Raw genomic sequence first — 27,164 nt, forward strand, 5'->3', positions numbered from 1 at the left:
GGAAGGGGACGAATGTACCCTACTCCCGAGGTGCCTCCCATGGCGCTGGATGCGGTGGCAGCCCTCGTGGTGCCACTGAGCGGGGGCGCCCCGGGCAGCTCAGGATTGGGCTGCCCCTTAGGATTGGGCTGCCCGTTCCCTGAAATAGATTGCAACTCAATAAGAAACATCAATATAAAATATAGGATATCTTACAAGTACTACAGGTTTTCTATTTCACTGCCATCCTTATTTTTCATCTAAACTTTCAATACTTGACTGGTAAAATAAGAGTCAGGTGGCAACATGTGAGATGTGCACATGCCCTAATAATATTTGCTCCACATTCAAATGACAGCCTCTCATTCACTGATCAGGCGGAAGTAGAAATGCTTCAGGTCAGGATTCCAGAACACCTTTCTACACACCATGCAAGCTATGCTGACCAGACTAGTCAAAAATTATCAGCTACGTGGACTGACAGGGACCAGCGTGGGTCAAGGCATGCATGCATCTGCAGAACAGATCAGGCGTGAAAGAACAGCTCATTCAATCTCAAATTACTAAAATTAAAATTGGCCTAATTACACATATTGCACTCATTTGTAAGTATGCAATTGTTTAGGGTCATAGGAGACATAGTATCAAATGCATCAACTTGACAGATTGGAATTCCTTCTTAAAGTACTATAGGCTTCAGGATTTTAAAACTTAAGGATTTTAAACACTCAGTTTGCCATAATGTATTATTGTACTGTACTAACTAAGCTACATATTTTATACTAAAAAAAGTGCCACTTTTTAAAGTTCTGTGGAACCCCTCCCTATGCAACATCAACAATCTGAACAAAGAGCAAAAGTGACCAACTTGATAAATAAATATTTTATATGAAGTATTATGTATTTAGAAAAAGCAGACAGTTACCTAATCCTACATAATGCAGGTGGTCTGACCTGCAGGTGCTTCTGTATCTGCATCTTCTTTATATGGGAACAAGCTCTACCTCCCACCCATTTCCAACTCTGTAGCAAGAAGGACTTTGGGTTGCAGAGAACAAATCAAAATTGCCCAGGTGCTTGTATATTTTTGTTGGGAAGAAAGATTCTTGATAACCATTTGTGTTTAAGTCTATTAAATATGTAATTGAACCAAAGAAGCTAGAATTTTAGTGAGGTAAGAAGGACAAAAAAAAATCTGTATCCTTTCCTAGCAGCGCAGGTGCACTCAATTAAAAGGAGCTATTTTGAGAGTTCTGCATACCAGCCACCACTGATTATGGCATAGACTTCAGAATTTGGCAAGATGAATGTGTTGCCTTAAAAATGAAAGGGTCTCTGTTTTGGATAAAACAACTGCATTACTAGTAGAAAGTAACAAATGAAAAACTGCATAATACAGGAATGTAAAGTGTTTAAATATTGTTCTAATAATAAAAGTATTAATACTTTGATGCCTGAAGTACAGCTTTCTTCTTCATGTACATCTGATGGAAAAGTGGCACCTGGTCCTGCCCAACTGGTTGTAGAAATCCTAGAAGAACTGGGCAACTACATTCAGTCCTAATTAGCTTCCATGTGCAACTTCCATCAAGCCAGGAAGTACGCTATGTTGAGCAGCAAGGAAATACCTTTACAGGTGGGACTTTGGTATCCACTGATTTGCTTTACCACTGATACCAAAATTCACCTTTAAATGCCTTGCAACAAGGAAAAAAGCACCAAAATCCAATTTCCTACCTATGCGCTGTTAAATAATTATAATTTCATTCCCTTAGATTGCATTATTCACCCCACCTAGATGCTGAATGCAGTACAGTGACTATACCAAACCATTCTGGGGTAACAACAGGGGATCAAGAAACCTGGAAGTGGGTCTTTAAAGTTATTTTTCCATTAATTTGGAATGGAACCCCAGTGGATAATGAGGCATGACATGTACAATCAAATAGCTTCCCATAAATAAAAACAAAATTGCATGCTTTACATGTGTATGGACGATACATAAGGACATTCTTAAGTGTATGCTTAACATCATAAGACAATGAAGAGAGCAGAATTCACAATTCTGACTAATTTATTACTTTTTCATTCAAACTGATCTGTCATGGTTAAGTACTTTCCATATTATAGTCACTCGTGGCAAGGAGTCCCCTATAGTGGGTCTGGTCATATGTCTCATAAAAAGAAGCCTCTCCCCTCACCCCTAGCATCACTTTCCCACAGTAATTCTCGCACCCCCTTCGAAATCTCAGCAGGCTTTGCAGTAGAACCACCTCACCTCAGTAAAATAATCTCCTCTCATGGCTTGCCCTGACCATATACTGTAATAATTCTGTACAAAAGAGAAGTCAGAGGATATATGTTTCCCTTCTTTTCCAATTGGTGAAGGCAACTGATGGCATATCGCCCCAACCCTATGCCTGTTTACTGCATAAAGCCCGTTTTCTCCTGGCAGCAGGTAACCCAATTAGATAATGTCCCCATTTTAAGGGGGAAAAGGCAAAAGTAGCACCAACTGATACTTGGCTGCAGGAAAGCCCAGATTTCTTAGACTCTGTGATTATCTCCCTTCATACTGCTCCAACTCATCTTTTCTGTTGCCTGCATTGACCCAAGGAATAAGGTAACATGAACCAGCAGTGGTCAAACTGCTATCCTGGCAACCATGGGAGTAAAATGACAGTACAGATCCCTCCGTCTGTCTCACTGCTATTTGTCCATATGCTGCTAGGGTGCACAGTCTCTTCTGATGGTGGGAGAAAATGAGAGAAAAGTAAGGATTCCCACACTTTCTCCTCCCACTGTCAAATAGCAGTTTAACCCCAAAGTACAGAGGTACCATGGTACAGAGGTACTATACTGGTAATGGAAGAGAAATTACTGTTCCATTGATAGGACACCCAAACATTTATTCATAATAAGAAATGGTACAATACATTTGCTCACTATTAATTTCAGAAATCTAGATAAACACTAGTCACAAAAACAAGAGAGGAGTCCCACATGGAATGCTGCACTTTATATAGACAGGCATATTTCTGACAGAGGACATATTTTACTTTTAGTTGTACAATCTTGGGACAAAACCCTGGTGATTGTTTACAGATTTAAATAGAGAAGAAAGTACTTCAAGAAATTGATGCAGGCAGAGCTCAAACTTCAATTTATTTGGAACTGGAACAATTGGCAAAAATATAAAAATTGCAATTCATGGAGACCCAAGTCTACCAGGAATTACTTCGTTACAAACACAATGAAATGAATGGAGGATCTTCAGAAGTTTGAGCCCCAATCCCATTTGCTTTGTGAATGGAGCCTATGCAGGGAAAGACCTTCAATCCCTTTGTTCTGTGTGTTCATGAAGAATTATTTTGTACACAGAAGCATCATAACCCAAATCTATTGCACTAGTTTACCTCAACTATGAGATGAGAAAGTGCAACAATTAACAAAATTCCATATTCACAGTTCTGATAACTGTTAACTAATCAATAACATGGAGATATTTACCTGTGCGTAAGTCTCCGGTGGCTAATGCAAACAGCAGTTTGTTGATCTTGGGCAACGCATACCTTATGACGACTACATTTCATCTTTAAGCATGGATCTTTAGCTGGGTCTAAAGCTAAAAACAATTGCAGAGAATATTTTTTTAAAAATCCTTTTCTAACAGATGTACAGCAATCATCAGTCATCTAAATCTTTGCACACAGTAGAGTTGTGAATACCTCACTAGGGGCTCAAGTGCTTTTCATGTTCGACTAAACCAATACATTTTTTAAACCTACATTCTGATAAAGAGTACAGTCCAGCACACAGGCACACTGATGTCTCATTGATTTTGATGGTATTAAAACATGGTTAAAACCCATCTCTGCTCACACGCCCTTCAGGCAGACCCCATTATGTTGTGTGTGTGTACATCCGCTGCCACAGATGGGTTAACTCTGTGCTCAACCCCACCCCCAAGGAATTCAATTTCCTATTGTCAAATTTGGGGGGGGGTGAATTGTTTTGAGGTCATGTTGGTACACGCATATGTCTCTCTTCAGATGAACAGGTCTTTTAAGTGGTAAGTGCAACTATCATCTAACAGACTAGCAATTTGAAGCTTGTTGGCTAGCACAGATAGTAAGATGTAAATGCTATTTTTCAATCAAGAGGGTAATGCGTTTTTTACTGTGTGAAAATCCACACCTGAGTTATGTAAATTGATTCTAAAAATGGATTTGACAGACAGGGTCTGTCACACAACTTTGTTCAAACCATGTTAAAAGCAACATACAAAGCGATATTTACCACAGCACATGAGGTGCAACTTTGAGCTAATTTTCAACTTCTACTTAACTAAGTTTGAACAACTTACATAAAATAATTAATGCTTGCTTTACACATTGATTCCCTCTTCACTTCTCAAGCAGCAATTCCTAAAAGCATGTGCAATAGGAAAACTGTGGAAAGTTAAGGACAGTCAAGTCTTTAGAAAATCATGCTTTAGAATACAAAGTCTGACAAACACTGTAGGCATGATTTTAAAGACACTTTGATGTTAACAGAAGTGCTGATGGCAAAGTAAATGGTGATGGTGGGATCTGGCATGGGATACTATGGGCATTCCCATAAGGAAGACAAACTACTCAAGTTAAGAAGTTTGGCCTTAAACATATAATTCCAAGGGAGATAAAATATGCTGGACATGGACACAAGTGTGAACACTATTATTTTTCAGAAACTCAACTGTTCCCTCTTCTCAAATGTAATTATTTACTACATACTTTGACTGGAAGATGGCTTATTTAAAATGTGCACTTCTGCAGTTATTACACGAGCTAAAAACATTTAAGAATGCCAGAACACATCTAAAAACATGTACTATAGGTAAAGATCATCATACTAAACAAGTGTGATAGAATTTACTCTCCATTGTACTATTAGGCTGAGGAGAGTAGTGTTGTTGCTTGGTGATTGAGCCACTCCTTGGTCCCGGCTAGTATTTGAAGTGCCCTAGCTGGGCACAGACTAGCAGTCCAGACTTAGGCTGCAATCTTACACACACTATGACGACTATGACTACAGCTATTTTTTATCTATCTATCTTTAATGGCAGATAACAACATACCCTTCTAACAATATCTACCTCCCAACTAAATAAATTATATATACAAGCTCATTCTAATGATTCATTATGGTTTTCCTGAATGCATAGCCTAAGATACATAGCAACCTGTCTTGAACAAAATTCACCATTTCCTAACAGGTGCTGTATTATCAAAGCTTCCGTTTGACCCAAATTAGCAGGGATAAGTAATTTAAGAAATCTTGAACGGAGGACCAACCTTTTAGTACAATGCAGTAAAATATGTGGTAAGGAATCTATTTCCTCTTGCAAACAATTATATCCCCTGGCTTCCTTTGGTAGACCTTTACATCTATCCCTAAGCATATTAGAAGGTAGGGCACTGCAACGAGCTAACATAAATGCCTGTCTTTCTTGGGAACAGTGGAGAAAGAAGAGATAACTAGGTCTGCTACCCTAAGATGGTAGCACAATGGGGAGCAAGTTCTATGAGATGCTGCAATAGTTTCTTATCTATCAGTGTCTATAGTCTAGTTATCAATAATCTAATATCAATAATCAACACGACTACTACTCCTCTTCTGAATATGCCATTTACTACTTTCAACAAAAAATTTCACAAAGCGGTTTACAGAGAAAATCAAATAACTAAATGGTTCCCTGTACCAAACATGCAGAAGAAACACCAGCAACAGCCACTAGAAGAGACACTATGCTGGGATGAAGAGGAATAGTAGCTCTTCCTAATAAATGAGGAGCACCAATTGAAAGTGCCTCTTTGTTCAGTTAGCAGGGCACCTTACTCTCACTTACCTGAGAGTAAGCCCCAATGAACACAGCAAGTCTTGCTTCTGAGTAAGCATTATATGACTGAGCTATCCAATGGAGATGAAGGGATAGTGAGGGTTTTAAAGAAGATTGTTCAGCAGCCTGTTTGTGGCCAACTGCAGAGAAGAACCTCAGCAATAAATCCTGCATTTTGCTCAGACCATTCTGCTTATCACATTTCTAAGAAACCTGGCACTCCGCTATAAGTAGGACTCCTTTGTCTGCTAAGTGTTGCCATACTGCAACAATTCCTGCCTAGGACAGTTCATATTCACCACTACATTCGAAATAGAACAGTACTGACTTTACACAGCAACTAGTACATATTAGATCCCCCTCTACTATGTGTTTGGGCACCTCCTTCCTATAGGAATTCAGACACAGCAAGAGAACAATTGTCAGTGGTATTCAGCCTTATACAATGGATTCAGATAACATTGTTTTCATCAGAAGGGAATGGAATTTGATATATTCTTTTATTAAATGCAAACAGATGATAACATTGGTTGATATATAAGTTCGTGAATGAGTGCGACAAAGGCAAAATATGAGTGGGGGGTGTATCAAAAGTTCAAGTCTACAGCACAGTCAGCTGTTGCCACATTAGAGATTATACAGCATCCCACACTTTTTGATGATCCGCTCTTTAAACCCTTTTCAATTATAACCAGAACAGATACATTTGACACACAGTCCACTCTTTTGACTCATGTTGTTAGGTTTCCCCGGATCTCCATGCACTTTTGCAACCATGTGCTGCTTGTTTATTTTACTGTACTTTTAAATCCACAGAGTGTTATTTAGCTCTCGAATGGATTCACAAGTTATATATAGTGCAGTTTTTATGGTTTTTGGAGGCCAAAATGCATTTGGCAAGTTAAAAAAAAATGGGGTTCTGCTTTTTGACAATTTCTGGTTTTCAACAATGCTGTAGTCCCTAACCTGCCGAATAAGTGGGGGACGCCTGCATTAATATTTATATATTGCTTTGCAAAAGAAAAAGTGTGCAAAGCACTTGACACAGTGAAGGAACTGAGAGATGGTTCCTGTTCCAAGGAATTGAATCAAAAAGACACAGGGGAGATAACAACAAATATCCATGGGAAAAGGAACTATTCTGGGATGTTTTTCTGTGCTAAATGTAAGAGAACCACTGCTTTTGCCCAGTTAATAAGGGTAACTGTAATGATATGAAAGCATTCAAATTCACATTTTATGGGGGGTGGAGGGGAGTATGAACTTAGCTAAGAAACAAATTTGGGGAGATTTTGAATGTATCCAAGAATGAGCAAAGCTGTCTTCACGTTTTCCACAAATCCAGAATCCCCAGCTTGAGTGAAAACAGACAGTGAATACATAATATTATAAATAGCATAACAGAAGGTATAACACTAATGGCAAATTAATGGTGTATCAATTCCTCCATACTCAAGCCATTACAAACTGGAGTTGATAGTTAAGAAGTACATCTCCTTGATCTAATCGCTGCTCTAAATCTAAATACAAATATGACCTACAGAGATTTTCCAGTTGTTTGGCTATATTCTTTATGAAAGAGATAAAGTATTTTAAAATGGCATGTTAGTAATGCACTGTGAGCTGCACATTTAGCAGCTAAAAACAAGCAAATCCATGCTATAATTCAGCTGTGCTGAAGTGAAGCTAATACAATATTCAAATACATTGTTCTTTCAGCAATTATTAGTTGTAATCCCCAAATACAGGAATTTAACTCTCAAAAATTCAGCTTTTGGTTGTGTCTGTGCCATAATACATTCTAGTTCCTTTCACAGTACATTAAAACTGCATAAATTTTTTTATGGACACCTGTCTCCATTTAAAATTCTAATGAAACACACTTTTTCTCTTGTTAATTTTTTAAAAAATTAAGGCAGGATTGAAGTTTGCCATTCACCCACATTCCTGAGCATGTATTAGCAACTATTCCCTGGAAATCACCAAAAGCGACAAGCACTGTGAATTATGGAGTAGGAAAGGGCCTCAAGGCCATCTAATCTAACCCCCTACATGAAGTAGGAAAATCCTCTCTAGAGCACCTCCAAAAGGTTCCTATCAAGCCTCTCATAAAGATTTCCAGTGAGGGAGAATTTCCCTTGGTAATCTGTTCCACTGAAACTGCTGTTATTAAGAATTTCTTCCTAATAGCAGATATCCAACTGGAATCTCCTCTCTTGCAGCTTAAGCCTGTAGATCTACAGTAGTTGTACTTTCTGGCCCTCTCCCAAGAGACAGGCCTTCAAGTATCTTAAGTGTATCATCATGCCCCCCATAGTTCTCTCTTCTCTAAGTTGAAAAAGTTCCCTCAACCATTCCACAAAAGGACTCGTTTTCCAAACTCCTGATCATCTTTGTTGCCTTTCTTCCAGTGTGGTACCCAGAACTGGACACAGTATTCTAGATCAGGGGTGTCCAAACCCCAGCCCTGGGACCACTCGCGGCCCTCAAGGCCTCTCAATGCGGCCCTCAGGGAGACCCCAGTCTCCAATGAGCCTCTGGCCCTCCACAGATTTGTTGGAGCCCACACTGGCCAGATGCAACTGCTCTCAGTGTGAGGGCGACTGTTTGACCTCTTACGTGAGCTGTAGGATGAGGGCTCCCTCCACTGCTTGTTGTTTCACGTCTGTGATGCAGTAGCAGCAGCTAAGGAAAGGCCAGCCTTACTTTGTGCAAAGCCGTTTTATAGGCCTTGAGCTATTGCAAGACCTTCATTCATTCATATAAGTTCATCTTTAATATATTCATTTATGTAAACTTATGTAAATTTATTCAAATTTAAAATGCAAATTACAGTGGTGCCTCACAAGACGAAATTAATTAATTCCACGAGTCGTTTCGTATTGGGAAATTTTCGTCTTGCGAAGCACGGTCATTAAAATTTGTCTTGCGAGTCACCAAAAAATAGCAAAACGCTTTCGTCTTGCGAGTCTTTTGTTGTGCGAGGCATTCGTCTTGCGAGGCACCACTGTAATTCTTTTTTCCCCGGCCCCCGACACAATATCAGAGAGCTGAAGTGGCCCTCCTGCCAAAAACTTTGGACACCTCTGTTCTAGATCAGAGGTTCTCAAACTCACAGGGAGATCGAGACCACAGGTAAGTCTTGAAGGGAGTGGGGGAAAGGCAGCAACGAAATGTACAGGATTGAGTCACTGCTGGGCTCTCAGGGGCTTTTAAAAAAAGAAGCCCTCCTGCCTGCACCAGCCTCCTGGGAGCCCCATGGACATGAAAATAATTTTAAAATGCAATCGCAACCCACTTCCAGTTTTGCTATTGCAACCCTGAAGTGGGTTGCGATTGCGTCTTTCAATTATTTTGAGGTGCATTAAAATAATTAAAATAAAATAATAAAAAATATAATAAAATATTTTAAATTATTTTTCAGGGCTGGTAGCCATGCATTATTAATATTTTTCACCAGCCCTAAAAATGTTACTCAGAGTAAGGAGTCGGGTAGGGCTAACAGCTGACAACAATGTTCCCTAATTCAATAGGCAATCAGTTACAACCTGTATAACAACAGCACCAAATTCCAGTGCCTGAGGAAAGCTGCGGCCTCTGAGGAAGCTCACCAAAGCTGTGGGCAAAACATCAGGTTTCCATTTTTAGGTTTGAATTTTTAGCATCTTTTTCAGTCTTTTTCGTTTTTAGTCCCTAGTTTTATCTGATGTTTAGTTTCAGTTTCAGAACAGGCGACCAATGGAGCACCAGAATCACGCACTGGATCCCATACCATGTCAAAAGAACCTGCGACCAACCGGTTACTCACTGGTCAGATACCTTTTCCAGGTCATTTAAACAACTGGGACTGCCGCACTGGACAACATTCGCACTAGACCAAAAAACATGGAGCGAGTGTGGGCCACATTGGAAAGATTGCCAATGAGGATGGATCATCAATGTATGTAGGTTAGTTTCAGTTTTAATCTTTAGTTATTTTAGCTTCAAGTGTTTTTGGTTTTTAGTTTTCAGGGTTTTTAGCTTGGTTTTAGTTATAGCTTTTTAGGTTGAGTTTTAGTTGCTTTTAGTTTTCAGTTTTTAAACTCAGCTTTAATGTTGGTGAACCCCCCTTTTTGGATTGGTTTAGGCTCATTAGATTAAAAAAAAAAAGCTAGATCATTGCACCCAGCCCAAAAAACTGTTAAGTTCAGTATGGTGACAAAAGAATTTTGTTTTCTTTGTAAATGTACAAGTATTTATAACAAGTATTATTACTGACCACTTTCAACAGACCACTTTCAAAGTGGTTTACTTAGCTAAATAAATCAATGACAGGTTCCTTGTTGCCAAAGGGCTCACTGTTAAAAAGATGTGCAGAACAGTAACCGGGGCAACCACCGAGACAGATGGGACACCTGGGTAAAGAAGGGCAGTTGCTCTCACACTACTAAATATAAAAGGACACCCTTTAAAAGGTGCTTCTTTGCTCACTGAGTTAATTGAGTTAAGTTAATTGAGTTAATTAACATAAATCATAAGAACATAGGAAGAGCCCTGCTGGATCAGGCCAAAGGTTCCTATAGTTCATCATCTTGTATCTCACAGTGGCCCACCAGATGCCTCAGGGACAACTATACCCTGTACTTCCTTGCATCTGGCATTCAGATATAGCCCACTTCTAGAACCAGAAGGTTGCATACACCCATCATGGCTTGTAACCTACTTGAAATCAGTAGCTGGCAAAACTGCTTATCCCACATCAAAATCACAGGAAACAAAAGTGAGAATCCTCACGGCCTGTCAGCTACTTCTAGTCCAGATGAAGCCTCTCAGCTCATTCCATCTCTCAAATCAAAATAGCTTTTTTTTAACGTCTTCCCTAGCTGAAAGATGTCATGTTCCAGAGGCAGAGAAGAGCCTTCCAGTCATCAAACAACAATACAGGTGTGCCTCCATATCCATGGGGGTTTCATTCCAGAATCCCCCCTCCCCCTGTGTTTCAATGAAACCACAGATATGGGCAAACTCCACACACACCCCCACTCCAGAGCCAAGGGGAGCTCCATCCCCTTGCCTCCAGTGGGTCTTCTGAGCCCAGCAGAGGCTGTGCACATCCATCTGCGGCCTCTGTAAGGCTAAGACTGAATCTTGGAATGAAAAAAGTCACTTTCAGTTCTTTTGAAAATCTGTACGTGACTTTTTCATTCTAAGGCTCAGTCTGAGCACGGCGGAGGATGTGGATGGATGCATGCGGCCTCTGCTGGGCTGAGAGGATCCTCCAGAGGAGAGTGCCAGTGCCCCCAATTTGCAGATGAATCTGTGGATACAGCATCCACCAGAATCTGTGGAGTACAGCCCCCCCCTGTACTCTTTTGTAAAAGTTCCTGACCATCTATTAATTGTCTGAAGCCAGTATTTAAGAAAGCGGGTCTGCTTCCCTTACCTGGGGAAAGGGGACAAAAGTCCCCTTCTCCTGAAATGCCACCTGCGGCAGGGCCACGGATACTGAGGGCCCACTGTATTCTATGCCAGTGCACCCCCTATACACATACCCACAGCATTATATGAGGTATTACTATACATCACTGAGAAGCAAATTCATGACTATTCAACTGGAGAGGAACTTTAAAAAACAGACAATTGCCCCCATGTCCCAAAAAGAAGAAATCAATTTCTGGTATTATCATAATTCACCCCTCCCTTTTTTTTTTTTTTCTTAAAATGAGAAATGTTCTCTAGTTGCCTTTAGGTGATGTACTTAGGTAGTACTAAAATGAAATGACTAGAATTAAGCAGTTAAGGCAAGATAATCACTGTAGAAGTTTCAAGCAATAATTAGGGTTTTTTGTGATTTTTTTTCTGCCAAAATTTCTTGATTAAAATTTCTTGGTGTTACGTGTTTTTATCTGAATTATTATTCAAAATTGTACAAACAGCACAATAAAGCGCAATTAATATTTCAACTGTGCACTCTGTATCAAGATCATTACCAGACATTGTATTGTATTGGCAACCTTCAGTCTCGAAAGACTATGGTATCGTGCTTTGAAAGGTGGTTCTGGCACAGCGTCTAGTGTGGCTGAAAAGGCCAATCCGGGAGTGACATTCCCTTCCACACCGGGAGCAAGTACAGTCTGTCCCTGGTCTGTCTCCCTGGCTATGGGCCTTCCTTCTTTGCCTCTTTGCCTCAGACTGTTGGCCAAGTGTCTCTTCAAACTGGGAAAGGCCATGTTGCACAGCCTGCCTCCAAGCGGGCCGCTCAGAGGCCAGGGTTTCCCACTTGTTGAGGTCCATCCCTAAGGCCTTCAGATCCCTCTTGCAGATGTCCTTGTATCGCAGCTGTGGTCTACCTGTAGGGCACTTTCCTTGCACGAGTTCTCCATAGAGGAGATCCTTTGGGATCCGGCCATCATCCATTCTCACGACATGACCGAGCCAACGCAGGCGTCTCTGTTTCAGCAGTGCATACATGCTAGGGATTCCAGCACGTTCCAGGACTGTGTTGTTTGGAACTTTGTCCTGCCAGGTGATGCCGAGGATGCGTCGGAGACAGCGCATGTGGAAAGCGCTCAGTTTCCTCTCCTGTTGTGAGCGAAGAGTCCATGACTCGCTGCAGTACAGAAGTGTACTCAGGACGCAAGCTCTGTAGACCTAGATCATGGTATGTTCCATCTGCTTCTTGTTGGACCAGACTCTCTTTGTGAGTCTGGAAAACGTAGTAGCTGCTTTACCGATGTGCTTGTTTAGCTCGGTATCGAGAGAAAGAGTGTCGGAGATCATTAAGCCAAGGTACACAAAGTCATGGACAACCTCCAGTTCATGCTCAGAGATTGTAATGCAGGGAGGTGAGTCCACATCCTGAACCATGACCTGTGTTTTCTTCAGGCTGATTGTCAGTCCAAAATCAGTCAGTACCATAAAATATATGTCATAAAATATATGTCAGTACCAGACATATATACATACATATACATTGGTTTTCCAAGCTTCTCAAAGTACAGCACCACAAAGACAAGCAGAATTTTTTTTTTAATCACAGTATCCTGCCTTAGAATACCAGAATGGCATAAAATGTTCAAAAAAGCCACAGGAAGAGATCAGGTCATAGGGCAGTATAGCACTGATAAAATAAAAACAGAAAAAGGCTTCACTGAGCCTTGCTTGGTTTTTCAAGCTTCTTGAAACTGCAGCACCACACTGACAAGCCCCAGAAAAGGCATTTACAGAGAGTGACTTGGGGCAAAGGGGAGATCCAGATCCAAGCACTACACCTGATCATAGATCACATACAGATTACAGTTTAGATCTCCAGATTACTGTACAGTGAAGTGAAAAAAGCAAAGAGGGAGCAAGAAAGGTTGGAACTATAGGCTTAGATCTTCCTTCTCAGTGCCTCTGATCAGGCATTTGCTTTCTTCTCACCCATTCAAGTGAGAAGAAAGCAAATTCACGTATACCCTCAAGCAGATACTTTTACACAGCTTCTGCCCCCACAGGAAACACTTCAGGGGATTGCTGACTTTGTGAAAACTAGATTCCTCAAAAGAAAGTAAAAGTGGCGTTATTTTGTGAAATGAGTGGGTTTTTTCTATTTTGATCCTAATACTATTTTTTATTGAAATCAGCAGAAATTCTCATTATTTTGTGTTCTGTGTTGGTCACAGAAAGAAAAAAATCATCCCTAGCGATAATGAAAATGATGGAAGACCAAATGTTGAAACTAACTATGAGCCACTTACTGAAAGTGGACAGAGGGTATCCTTGCACAGGTTGGCCCTCCTACTCACTTCTTGAAAGACAGACTAAAGAAGATTTTGAAACAAACTCTGTGTTATTCCTGAATCCTCAGGGTGGTCCTCACACCTTCTCTCTCACACTGATGAACAGAACCATTCTGAGACTCTGCATTGTCAGCACTCCTATGGGAAACAGGGTACTAGAGAGGTTGAATGGAGGTTGAACCATATGTGGAGACTAGTATGGCGGAAAGAGTTTTGAGTCTACACCTTTTGTTGTTGTTAAATGAAGTGGGAATTTGAAGAATCTGGATCAGAGACATCCCAGATGGCTCAACAGTGTCCTTTTGGGTGACAGCATAATAGTTTCATAGGCTCATTAGGGAGGAAATAACTTTTTTGTTATGAAAGAATGAGCTGGGGTGCCGGTGAGTTTTTCTACTAAAAATAGTGTCTTGCACTAGGACATGACACTGGGGAGAATCTAAGTCTAGTGGGAAAGTGGTTGCTTCAAGAAGTGCAGAGGTGCAATATGACCTATATTGGGCAATTTTTCTCCCTCAAGAACAGGAGTTCTAAACTCTGGGGCATTTTCACAATCCTGGCAATGCACCTCTGTACATCCTACTGCTTCATTCCAACTTCAATCAAGCCGTCAGGGCTGCTGCTTGGGTTCCTTAGTACCTGTCTTGTCAATGTTAGCCATGTGAATGGCTTTCAATCCACGTGCATCTCTGCTGGGAGCCTTGCCAGTTTCTGCAGCCTTAGAAGTTTCTTTGGAGTACTCATTGTCACACTCTCCTAATCTTTTTCGGCTAATCTAGGGTTTAGAAAGGAGCACTCTGGTGACTTACTTGGCAGGGGCAGCTCTGCCTCCCCCCCCCCCCAATACAGGGCTGGAAAGGAAAGGAACTCTTTGCATTTTAATGCTGCCTTTTCACTCCTGAGGTCAGAAATTAATAAAAGAATAGACTATATGAGGAAATTTTTGAAGACAATGATGGAGCAAAACCATAATCCTATTTACAGGAGCAAGACAGGACTGGAATTGGATGCCTGATGAAGTGGGGGAAAGATTCTAGATCACGTGGCTATATCTCTGAAGGAGTAAGTAAGAGATACAGACCATGCAAGGATCCCCTTCTCTATTGCTAGAGAAAGATTCCTTCCTCTACAAGGAAGGTCCTGAAGACCAGCTAACAACACAACAAAAATGAAAACAAAAATCAAAGCTATCACATTAAGGGCGCAATCGTAACCAACTTTCCAGCACTGGCATAGTCGTGCCAGTGGGGCATGTGCTGCATACTGCAGTTAGAGGGCAGTCACAAGGCCTCCTCAAGGTAAGGCAATGTTTGTTCCCTTACCTCAGATCTATATTGCCCTTACCTTAGTGCTGAACACTTGGCTACATGATCAGTGGCTATGCCACTGACTACAAGTCAGCAACATGATAATGCTTCAGAAAGCAAATGCTATTCTAATGTATGATGCAACAACTTCTGGTATGACATACAGAAATACTATATATTGCCATCCCCTTGTTTTAATGCTATGAGAGATAAATCTTCCACTTTCAGGTTTTCTTTATTTGGCCAGAGACACAAGTCTTCTGTTATATCAGTTGCTCTATAATTGTACTGGAAAGAATGAAGAGTTGCCTTCAGCCAAACAATCCCCAAACTATTCTTCACAGTTACTTCTCAGGTACTGGCCTTGGAAATAGGAGTACAGGTCCAGCCTTTTTATACACAGATTTGACTCAACACGAATGGCCACTGCAAATGAGAAGGAATGTGCTGATCTCTGGAAAAGGGGGAAATGCATCCCTTTAAAATCAGTTTAAAAAACTGAACAGTCCTTTAACAATAGCCTCCTTAATGAGAGAGGGGGGGCAGCTGGCTGACAATCCATCAGTCCTTCTGCCTCCAGAGGGCCCCCTCCCTGCCCCCTGAGCACATGAAAGAAAGCTGATCACTTTGCATTGGTGAAGGGAGGGGCCAAGTGAAGTGCCTTTCTAAGTGCTTGGAGGAGGACTGATTGATAGATTGTCTTCTTAATGACTCTTATCTTGCATCACAAAGATCAGCAAGGCTGTTTTTAAATCCAAAGAAACTTTGTTTTTTAAATTGATTTGCTATACAGGTTGAGACTAATTATTTGCTTGGGTTCTGTTCCAAGCACTCACGTGGATGGCAAAAAACGAACTATAGCAAATCAATTTTAAAAACAGTTTCTTTGCCCTGGTGATTTAAAAACAGCCTTGCTGACCTTTTGACTCTAAGATAAGAGTCATTAAGAAGACAATCCATCAACCAGTCCTCCTCCAAGAGCTTAGAAAGCTTCAATCAGCCCCTCCCTTCACCAATGCAAAGCGATTACCTTTCTTTCAATGTGCTCAGGGGGGAGGGAGGGGTCCACTGGAGAGAGGATTGATGGATTGTCAGTCAGCTGTCCCCCCCCCCTCATTAACGAGGCTATTGTTAAAGGACTGTTCAGTTTTTAAAACTGATTTTAAAGGAATGCATTTGCAGGGGCCATTCGTGTTGAGTCAAATCTGTGTATTAAAAGTCTGTGTATAAATAGGCTGGACCTGTAGTGCATTTTTTGCCATCCACGTGAGTGCTTGGAATGGAACCCAGGCGAATAATGAAGCTCAACCTGTACCTAGATTTATTATTTTAAAGCATTTTCCTATGTGAAAAGATTTTCATACAGTGATATGTTATACAGATCCTAGCAGCGCATTTTCTACATTCTGCATATGCCTAATAAGCAGTATTTAGCTCTACAAAAGTAATATATTATGCGTAGCAACCATATGGGATAATAGGTTGCTTTCAGAAGATAGTGGGTTAAAACATAAGTTTTTGAGTACTGAAAGGAAGGGATGCATTAGCATTGGGTCTTCTAGGTAGCACTATCAATAACTATAATTTGCTAAGTGATTGTCAGATTGATATATTTTGGAGTATTCATCTTTACACTGCAGCAATTCTTGATTCAATATCAGTGTTTGAATAAAAGCCACAATTGTAGATGGTTAGGAAACATGTACTTTATTACCAATCACAAGTCAGTATTTATAGCAGAAGTGATATTTGAACTAGGAAGTTCCGATTTGTAGCTCCATTTCTTAGCCACTACGCTACACCAACTTTACGGATAACAGGCAGCATGTGCAGAAGCAATGACTGTACCAACTCATCATCTCACTTAGCCCTGCAAAACGCAGCAGGGGTAAATCTCTGCTAGAAGCAAGAGCGTCTCTCAGATGGTATGCTGGCTTTCTCCATTATTACTAGAGACAAGTAATATTCTAACTGCAACACTTCACAACTAAATGCAAGATCAGGAGTTAAATAAGTTTTTTAAAGTGTTTGATTGTGGAGAACAAGTATTGGAATTAAGAGTATTTCATAAATATTCTGTGAGCTTGTTGGCAATTTATATGCTGGGGAAGGGCAGGATGAACAGGAAAAAAAGGTTTCAATTATTTCTAATGGATCTATTTATCTATCTTTCATAGTTGGCAGGGTTACACAGCAGGCTTACCCATTATCTTTTCTGTAATTTAATTTAGTGAAATAGTACTCCTGGCAGTTGGCTTTGGCTGAGATACTGTCACTATGGAGATAATGAGAAGAGAATGAACAATAGTTAATGTGGATCAGATGACTAGAGATCCTGTATCCAAAAATCTCTTTAGAGATGCACCTTGTCAAACAGAAAAAAAAAACACAAAAGTCTTTTAACAAGCTATTGAAGATACAGACCTATTATGAAGGAAGGTTGAAAACATTCATTATAAGAAATGCAACATGAATATATGGTTGCTGAATAAAATACTTCAATATCATGCAAATATACTTAAATCAGACAAAAATGGGAGCTCTCAACTTCATGACACACAATAGCAGTCCTTTAAATGGGGGCAATAAGAAAATGAGTGTGAGAAACTGATCCTGATTTTTTAAATTTACATACACATTTTCAAATCACACCATTTAGAAAAAATAACTCTTTTAAAATTATATTGTTTAACCACTAATGAAGATATTTTCCTACAACACAATTTCATTTAACAAAATTTGCACAACCACAATCAATGCCAGATTGTTGGGGAATCTGGGGAAAAGCCCTGTACTAATTCTGTAATACACCCCATGTATTGACTCTGCCAGTTAAATAAATTCATGCAGCAGCCTCTTCTAATCACTAAGTAATTGGAGCATTACCTAGAGCCCATGATGGTCAAGTCCTCTGGGGGAATACTCCCATATGTAAATAGAACACCAGCACACATCTTAGACAAGTCTGCTACCACTGATACTGGTACCAGGCAGGTCAGCCTGATAATGTGGACTCTCTCAGCCAGTGCCTGACTGAACCAATCAGCAACATCATAATTAATCACAGTTTATCATTCATCATTAAGATTAAGGGGGAGAGTATAAATGTTGAATATTTAGATTAAAATATACAGTCATATATACAACAAAATTAATCTAAATTAGGTCAGAAGAGTTATACTGGAAGAAGTGAAGTTCTTGCTTCATACTACTATTATTTAATAAGAGGATGAAAGCACATTCCAACTTAGTTGGCCACATAATGAGGAGAGGATGGTATGAATTAAATACTGCATTAATTACTAGTATAATTGCAGATAATCTTTTTTTATTCTGTGTCCAATAGAAGACAAGAAGCCTACAAAAAAAATTTTGTGGTCAATTGCATTCTCTTTCTTTTGAAATAACTTTCCCCTTTAGTTTAACTCCATTGGCAGCAAGGGCTAGGGCTGAGGTATTCAATCTGTGTGTCCTGCCTCCCTAGGGAGGCATGGCTAACCAATAGGGGGCGTCCTGATGCATCTGGGGAAAGAGGTGGCTGCAGCTGATTCTGCAGAGCTCTGCTCTGCTCAGCTGCACCTGCTGCCTTGCTGCTTTTCTGCAGCTGTGAAAGAGGTGGGTGGGGCAGTGAGAGGCTGGGAGGGTGTGTGAAACATGGTGGGGGGAGGTGGGAGAGAAGGCTGGCTGGGCAGACAGAGGTGCTGCATCTCATCATGGAGCTCTCTCCATGTGCAACCTCGCCCCAGGGACTACATTTTCCAGTGTGCCCCTCGTCCTGGGATTGGTCAAGGCAGGAGGAGAGGAGAAGAGTGCAGAGGTGCTGCATCTCATCAGCACAGGGTGCGCTCCTGACAGGCTTGAAACCGGGAGGAAAGAGTAAGCTCAGCGAAGGAGGGAGCCAGCCTGCTCTTAGTGGGGGGTGTCCAAACACCCCAGCCTGCATTCCTCTGTCTTGCCTGGGGAGAACAGGGTGGCATCTGCATGTTGGGTGTATGTGTGTGAGCAGTTCCCCATCTACTTTGGGGTGAGCTGTAATCTTGCTCTGTGTGGCTGCAATCCTTTCCACACTTTCCTGGGAGTAAGCCCCATTGACTCAAATGGGACTTACTTCTGAGTAGACCTACATAGGCTTGGGGGTCTGTGTCGGCTTAACCCAGGATCTTCACCTTTCTCTTTTTCCTTCCCCTCCAAAAAAGAGAAAAAAGCAAAAAAAAAGCCACTCTTGATGGCTTTGTCTCCGAAAATTCATTAAAAATAAAAATCCCCATTCCTTTTTAGCCATTCCCCTTTTTCCTCCTGCCTCCTTTTGGGGGGGGGGGGGGACTACACTGTTGGCTGCTATTGTAAGACATAAGGTACAATCCTAGCTAGGTCTACTCAGAAGTAAGTCCTACTGTGTTCAATGGGACTTACTCCCAGGAAAGTGCGCTTAGGATTGCAGCCAAACAGTCTCTAGGTCTCAGTTTGCATCAGTTTGCAATTAGCAGATGCACACAAAACAAAGTCTTTCCCTCCCCCAGCAAATTCATCATTTTCCCCCCTCCTTTTCCCAAACCCTCCAGGTGTGCTGCTAACAAACTCAGGGCACAATCCTAACCAGGTCTACTCAGAAGTAAGTCCTATTTTGTTCAGTGGAGCTTACTGTCAGGTAAGTGTGGTTAGGATTGCAGCCTCAGAGTGCTGGCAGCTATTTTTTTTGTTTCTTGTATATAATTATACCACCTTCATCCCCATTTTGGGGGTAACTGGAGGCGAGGTGTTGTAATGGGGAGCCGTGGCCAATGGCCACAAGGATCAGGGGAGGCGCGAGTCAAAAGTTCAAGAACCACTGGGTTAGGGGTTGGGGCAGGGATGACACACAGAGTCACACAGCTATTTTCCCTCTGTCTAGTCTTTATTTTACCAGTACTATGTTTGCTCTTACCAATTCTCCATTTCATTATGGATTTCCATTGTGCCTCTTTATTTTGCTTTTTGCTTTAATCCCAATTAATGGGAAAGAGGTGAACATCAGTCGATATTACCCTCCTTACTAACAAGAACAAGCACCAAAGACAGATCCTTTCAATAAGTGCTGTTCAAGTTACTTAAACCTGAATCAAGAATAGCAATGAAAGATAAGCACCAATTCGAGAAGCTATATGCTCTACATCAGCGTTTCTCACACTGTGGGTTGGGACCCACTAGGTGGGTCCCGAGCCAATGTCAGGTGGATCTCCATTCACTTCAATATTTTATTTTTAATATATTAGACTTTATGCTACCTTGGTGTGCAACTGCATTTGGGAAAATGTTACACATCTGTACTTTTAACAAACTACTATGTATATGCTTTTAACAATGATAGTAGATAAGAACATAAGAACAGCCCCACTGGATCAGGCTATAGGCCCATCCAGTCCAGCTTCCTGTATCTCACAGCGGCCCACCAAATGTCCTGGGGAGCACACCAGATAACAAGAGACCTGCATCCTGGTGCCCTGCCTTTCATTGGCATTCTGACATAGCCCATTTCTAAAATCAGGAGGTTGCACATACACATCATGGCTTGTAACCCATAATGGATTTTTCCTCCAGAAACTTGTCCAATCCCCTTTTAAAGGCATCCAGGCCAGATGCGGTCACCATATCCTGTGGCAAGGAGTTTCACAGGCTGACCACACGCTGAATAAAGAAATATTTTCTTTTGTCTGTCCTAACCCTCCCAACACTCAATTTTAGTGTATGTCCCCTTGTTCTGGTGTTATGTGAGAGTGTAAAGAGCATCTCCCTATCCACTCTATCCTTCCCATGCATAATTTTGTATGTCTCAATCATGTCCTCCCTCAGGTGCCTCTTTTCTAGGCTGAAGAGGCCCAAACGCCGTAGCCTTTCCTCATAAGGAAGGTGCCCCAGCCCAGCAATCATCTTAGTTGCCGTCTTTTGCACCTTTTCCATTTCCACTATATCCTTTTTGAGATGCAGCGACCAGAACTGGACACAATACTCCAGGTGTGGCCTTACCATCGATCTGTACAACGGCATTATAATATTAGCCGTTTTGTTCTCAATACCTTTTCTAATGATCCCAAGCATAGAATTGGCCTTCTTTACTGCTGCCGCACATTGGGTCGACACTTTCATTGACTTGTCCACCACCACCCCAAGATCTCTCTCCTGATCTGTCACAGACAGCTCAGAACCCATTATCCTATATGTGACTAGATGGGACTTACTCCTGGATAAGTGTGGGTAGGATTGCAGCCTAGAATTGTTAAAAATGTTCCTGCTTGATGATGTCACTTCCGGTCATGACATCACTTCCGGTGGGTCCTGAAAGATTCTCATTCTAAAAAGTGCACCCCAGTGCTAAATGTGTGAGAACGACTGCTCTAAGTCATCTTTGGTAGTGTTTAATTCATGACTGGCTAAGAACTGAGAGACCTGGCATGACTGCTTGCACTGAAAACATAAAGCCATTGTTGTGGGAAGTTATGGGGTTTGTTTGTTTTTTTGAGTCACGGATTAGATCAGTCATTTTCAACCACTGTGCTGTGGCACACTGGTGTGCCACGAGTGGTCCTCAGGTGTGCCACAGGAATTTGGGGGAAGGTCATTTTATTAATAGGGCCAATGGGATATGCGAGCCCCCACTGGCAGCATGGTGCGCCTTGTCAATTATCAAAAACCTGTTGGCGTGCCTTGACCATTTTAGTGCCTTGTCAGTGTGATGAAAAAGGTTGAAAAATCACTGGTTTAGATAATAAATTTATCTGCAGCCTATTGTGTCATGACTAAATGTTTTTGACATTAATGGAACTTAAGCTAACATGGAAGAAAAATAACTTAATTCTATCTTTTCAGACACTTTGTGGGTCACTATTTACCAAGGAACATTACAAAGGGTGTACTCAAGGCACCCTTCTACAGAGAAGCAAGATGGAGCACTCCAAATGATAATCACATAACCTTTTTTATAATCAAAATTGCCCATACAATATACAATATACATTAGCCAAGTAATGTCTTAGCACAAAAGAGGTGGGACAGAAGTGGAGGGCTATCATCAGCCAATCATTTGTGTACAGCACACAAGAGTGGGATTACATTAGAGGGTTAGCTGTAAACATGTTAATAAATTACATAGTGGTCACAAGACAATTTACTTCTCTGTTCTTAGGAACAGGCCAACTTACTCAATTTACTGGTACTTGCCAGTTGTGTTCACAGTGGCAAATCCCAAGTACTCTCCTCTACTCCCTCTCATCACTGATGAACTTGCTAACCCCTGCTAACTGAGTAAGAGGCACTTTTTCAAGTAGGTGCTCCTCTCTTATTTAGCAGGGGGAGAGTAACTGGCCCTCCTCACCCCAGCAGTGTCTTTTCTAGTGGCTGCCTGCTGGTGTTCTTTTGCATCTTTTTAGATTGTGATCCCTTTTGGGACAGGGAGCCATTAGTTATTTGATTTTTCTCTGTAAACCACTTTGTGAACTTTTTGTTGAAAAGCAGTATATAAATACTGTTAATAATAATTAATTAATAATAATATCATAAGCTTTTGATTAATCGTGCATATGCTATAAATGCCCCTTTATCATCAGGCCACAGTGGTCTGATTATGGCCTAGGCCAGGGTATTTCTACTTCTACACTGGCCACAACTAACTCGTCTCCCTGACTTCAATGATGCTTAGTCATGATTAATTTTCTTTGGATGCAATCCTATTTGTCACTGTTTTTCTGTTCTCTGATGAAGAGCACATACTCAAAACATGTAGGAGTGACAGCTGATTCTTCACAACGCATTTATCAAGCATCTGTTGAATTCTGCTGCAAACCTTACTGTGCCATCTTCACAAAAGAACAGTGGAATTTCCTTCCTTCCACTGATAAAACTTATGAGACCAGGTGCCAGCTGACTGTCTCCCAGAACAGTGTGCCATCTGGACTCTCTCCAAGTAATTTTAAAATAAGAAGACTGTTTAGATTTTATAGGACTGCACCTAATGGATAGGGTCTGGTGAGAGAAGCTGGCCCAGGATTACTGTGGCAGAAATCCAACAACTGCCACCTGTGCTGACTGATTGGCGCAGGCCCTTTTCATAGGACTGCTGGCACATGGCCGCAGTTGCTTGTCTCTGCTGTGCTCTATGGCATGTTGCATTTCATGACAGCCACAAAGCATGTTGCACCACTGGAACGTAAGTTCTGAGGGCAAAGCGAGCCTGTAGGATGGGCCCAAAGTTGCATTCAGTGTCTTCTAGTGTCCTTCTTTCCATAAATGTTGCGACCAAGCAAAATGTTTTCAAAGTGGCTACAAAAAAAGAATCAAGAAAAGCCTGCTCTGTTTATGAATTTGCATACACATGAGCTAAACCTAAGAAAAGCCCTGCTGGATCAGGTCAAGGGCCCATCTAGTCCAGCTTCCTGTACCTCACAGTGGCCCACCAAATGCCCGAGGGAGCACACAAGACAACAGACACAACCTGCGTCCTGGTGCTCTCCAGGCTGCAGGAGCTATTACTAGCCCTGTACTTGTTTGGGTTTTGTTTGCTTTTTGGTATAGCATTTTAATTATATATACAGCTCTTCCACAAGCAGAAGGATTCCTTTGGATATATAATCCAATATTTTTCAGTACTTTGGGGGGGAAAGCATTCTATAAAACAAAAACTATTCCTAAAGCAAGTGGACAGGTATGGTCTGAAGGTGGTGATCACATACCCATAATTCCTTGAAGCAGACAATTTTGTCCTAAGGTAGACAGCATCTGGTTGAGAGAGCACCTATGATATGGGTAGGAACCTAGTCCTTACCAATTTATGGGAAAATCTACTCTAAGATGAACCAAACCTTTCACATAGGAAGTCAGTGTCTCTTTTTAAAACCAATGTGGCTTAAAATTAAATCTGAATACAAACAAGTCTATACCTCTCTTAAAACAGAATCATGACCATCTATCACATTTCAGACCTCATTTTGTTAACAACTTGTCCCCTCTATTTGCGCTGAGAACCTAGGAGATTAAGGGTTAATTAGCAAAATCCAAAGGCATCTCACTTGGAGATCAAATGCTGACTCATCACAGCTTTCAAATGACTTGGCAAGGGTTAGTACTACCTGGATGAGTCTATTTAGGTTCTCACAACCCAGGGATCAGATCTCTTGGAAGTAGGATTGTGCCTCAGGCCTTGTCTCTCATCCCCATTTAAGAGTATTACTAAGGTTAGAAGGAAGCAAATAAACTTCTTTTCTGAATCACAGCCAGAAAGAAACCATACATATTCTGAATATAAAGGACCCAGGACACGCTCCTTTAAATCAGGGAAATTTTGTTTATACGAACTTAAGTAAGGTTCATTTGATTTTACCTACTTCTGGTAAATGGTCTCTTATTTAACTTCAATGGCTTTGTAGTCTGCTCTAATGCTTTGTCACTTTGAAGTAACATAATATGAAGTCCCCAGATCAGTTCACGTTACTAACTAGTAAGGCATCAATGGAAGATAGCTGCATTCAAAACTTCACTTATGAATGACAGTTTTATTTTTTTTCTTAGCTAAGCTGACCACTAAGCTAATTAAGGGTACAATCCTAACCCCTTATGTCAGTGCTTTCCAGCACTGGCATAGCAGTGCCAACGGGACATGTGCTGCATCCTGCAGTTGGGTGTCACTCACAGAGGCCTCCTCAAAGTAAGGGAATGTTTGTTCCCTTTCCTCAGAGCTGCGTTGCCCTTATGTCAGTGCTGGAAAACACTGACATAAGGGGTTAGGACTGCACCCTAAGTCAGAAAAATCCCAACTGAACTGACTAAACCCATTCTAGATAAAGGGATTCAAATATATACAATTGTAATGGATGAAGTCAAAACAAGCTTCAAGCTATTTTTGAATTCCAACAGCTAAACAGTGCTAATATTATGCATCCAACATACAACAGGTTATCTAATAATATATTCAGTTTTCAATTCATTTTAACCTTATCAACCACATACAAAGGTAAATTAGGAATGTTATTTTTAGAACAATGTGCTGGGAAAGTGGATTGATGAGTTGACTGCTTGATGAACTCACCTATATTTCATTTTATATAAATATTCATATCTGTGCACACTCACACTGTCTACAATAAGCTAGTATCAGTACCAAAACACTTCTCATCTTGTCGAACTTGACTTGAGATGTCATTTCAATATATTAAATATGAAATTTGATCAGGAACAGCATCAACCATTTCCAATTCTATTTATTTAGTGAGCCCAATAATTCTCTTAAATGCCCAGGAATGTGCTTTATAACTGAGCAATAGCCCCTCCCTTGAAATGCAATCATATACAGGTGCTTCTCATATCTGGGAGGTTCCATTCATGGCCTCACCCAGGGCCTAGGAGAGGGGGGTAAAGGGGGTAATTTGTATCAGGGCCCAGAATCAGGAAGGGGGCCCAGGAGCCAAAGGAGGTGGCCCAGAATTTCCTGGGATCTGACATTCTCCAATCTCACTACCCACGCAGGATGCTGGGGGCAATACTGTGGGCACATGGCCATGACTACTGCCATACACACCAGGCCCGGGACTGCATACATTCCTTAACAGTGACACATCTGGGAGGAGACCGACCTGCTACAATAGCTCTTTGGTTTGTGGACCTGGCCTACAAAGACTATTCCAGCTGGTGCCACTTTCCCCCTGCCTGTTTTGCCCCCATTGCCAACCCCCCATTCTGTTTCACCCCTCCCTCTTTGGGAAGGGGCCCAAAAGAAACTCTGAACCCCCTGATAAAATTCCTCTCCGAGGCCCTGGCCTCATCCCACAGATAGGGAAACCACGGATATGTGGGATTGTACAGAAACAGCAGTCCCCGCCACCCCCTGCACCCTGTACCTTCCCTTTCCATGAGAAGCGCTGGAAGCACTGGTGTTTCTTGCTTAGACAAGGAACATTTTTGCTTCACTGAAAAACGTGATGGGCAGGCAACCAGCCTGAGCAGTAAGTAAGGAGACTAACAAAACGTTAATAGGAAGCAGGATAGCTCTTGCTTCCTGTTAATGTCCTGTTAGATTTCCTCTAGTGTGCAAGCTGGATATCTGCACCTTGTGCTCTTCAGTGACGCAAAAGAGTTCCTTGAGTCTAAGCAAGATGGTACTGGGTGTTGGGTGTCTCTCCCCTCTAATCTGCAAATAATTGAAACCCTGGGTACCAGATCCACTGATATGGGTGGTTATCTGTATTTTAAATGAGAATAACACAAATAAGCCATAGTAACAGCCAGTCACAATGTTACCAATAACTCAAGTCCAACAACACAAGTAGCTTACCACACCTTCTCACAGTGAGCCACTCCATTCCATCCAGATCTACCACAAATATTTGTGACAGCTAACAATTGTTTATGAATCCTATTCTTGCAATCTACCCATTTGGGAAGAACATCAATACAGGTATGTGTTGCTTAGCGATGATCTCAACAACAATAGACTGCATATACTACAGTCCATCATTGGTTTACTGTACAGCTACAAAACTCCTTACAGCTGAAAACTCCTTACCTTGGTGGCAGCTATGTTGTCATTAGGAGGCTACAGAGGCTTCTTCTGGGTTGTGCCACGCCTCCACAAGACTCAGAATGGCCCACAAAAGCTACTTCTGGTTTTCGGAATCGAACCAGAAGTAGTTTCTGCAGGCCATTCTGCGGCTTGTGGAGGCCCAGCACAACCCAGAAGAGGTTGCTGGGGCCTCCTAATGACAATACCACCAATGTATATTTTTATGCATTTCTTGCATAATGATGAAATCGCTTAACAGAGTTCGTAGAACATAACCCTGCTGTTAAGCAACGCATACCTGTACATAAAACCCAAGAATTATACTAGTGCATTAAAAATGTCAGAAAATCATTAGCCAACAGATGCGGAATAAACTACATAGTTAATCAAGAGAAAACTGAGTAATAAGTTTCTTCTAATGACCTTCAGCACACCTACTGTCATTCCACAAGTCTACTTCACCCTAATTAAAGTCAGTCACCATAAAAATAACTACCATAAATTGCTTAGCTACAGTAGAAACCAGAGCACTGGTGTAAAATTAAGAAGCAAGGTAGGTTATAGCACAGTCCAAGTCTTGTAGAAGCATCCCTCTAATTCCTATTTCTAACTGATTTCCAATGAATGGGTCAAGAAATTATTAAGTAGATCCAAGGAAAAATCTTACTGGGCATGCACCTTCCACTGGGTAATGTGTCAATGAGGTCCAACTC

At 41.3% G+C, this 27,164-nt stretch overlaps 1 protein-coding gene across 5 annotated transcripts in view; it reads right to left on the reverse strand.

Annotated features, from left to right (window-relative positions):
* SPOCK3 (SPARC (osteonectin), cwcv and kazal like domains proteoglycan 3) overlaps positions 1-27,164 on the reverse strand; it is a 186,337-nt gene that overhangs the window by 76,477 nt on the left and 82,696 nt on the right. For 4 of the 5 annotated variants that reach the window (XM_066632197.1, XM_066632196.1, XM_066632195.1 and 1 more), the window contains one exon: positions 3,490-3,604. The exons of the other annotated variant lie outside the window; for it this stretch is intronic. In XM_066632197.1, the coding sequence (XP_066488294.1) occupies positions 3,490-3,604 (115 nt within the window). The remainder of the gene's footprint in view (positions 1-3,489; positions 3,605-27,164) is intronic. 5 annotated transcript variants of the gene reach the window in all.

This window comes from Tiliqua scincoides, chromosome 6, assembly GCF_035046505.1.
Source record: "Tiliqua scincoides isolate rTilSci1 chromosome 6, rTilSci1.hap2, whole genome shotgun sequence".
Lineage (NCBI taxonomy): Eukaryota > Metazoa > Chordata > Lepidosauria > Squamata > Scincidae > Tiliqua > Tiliqua scincoides.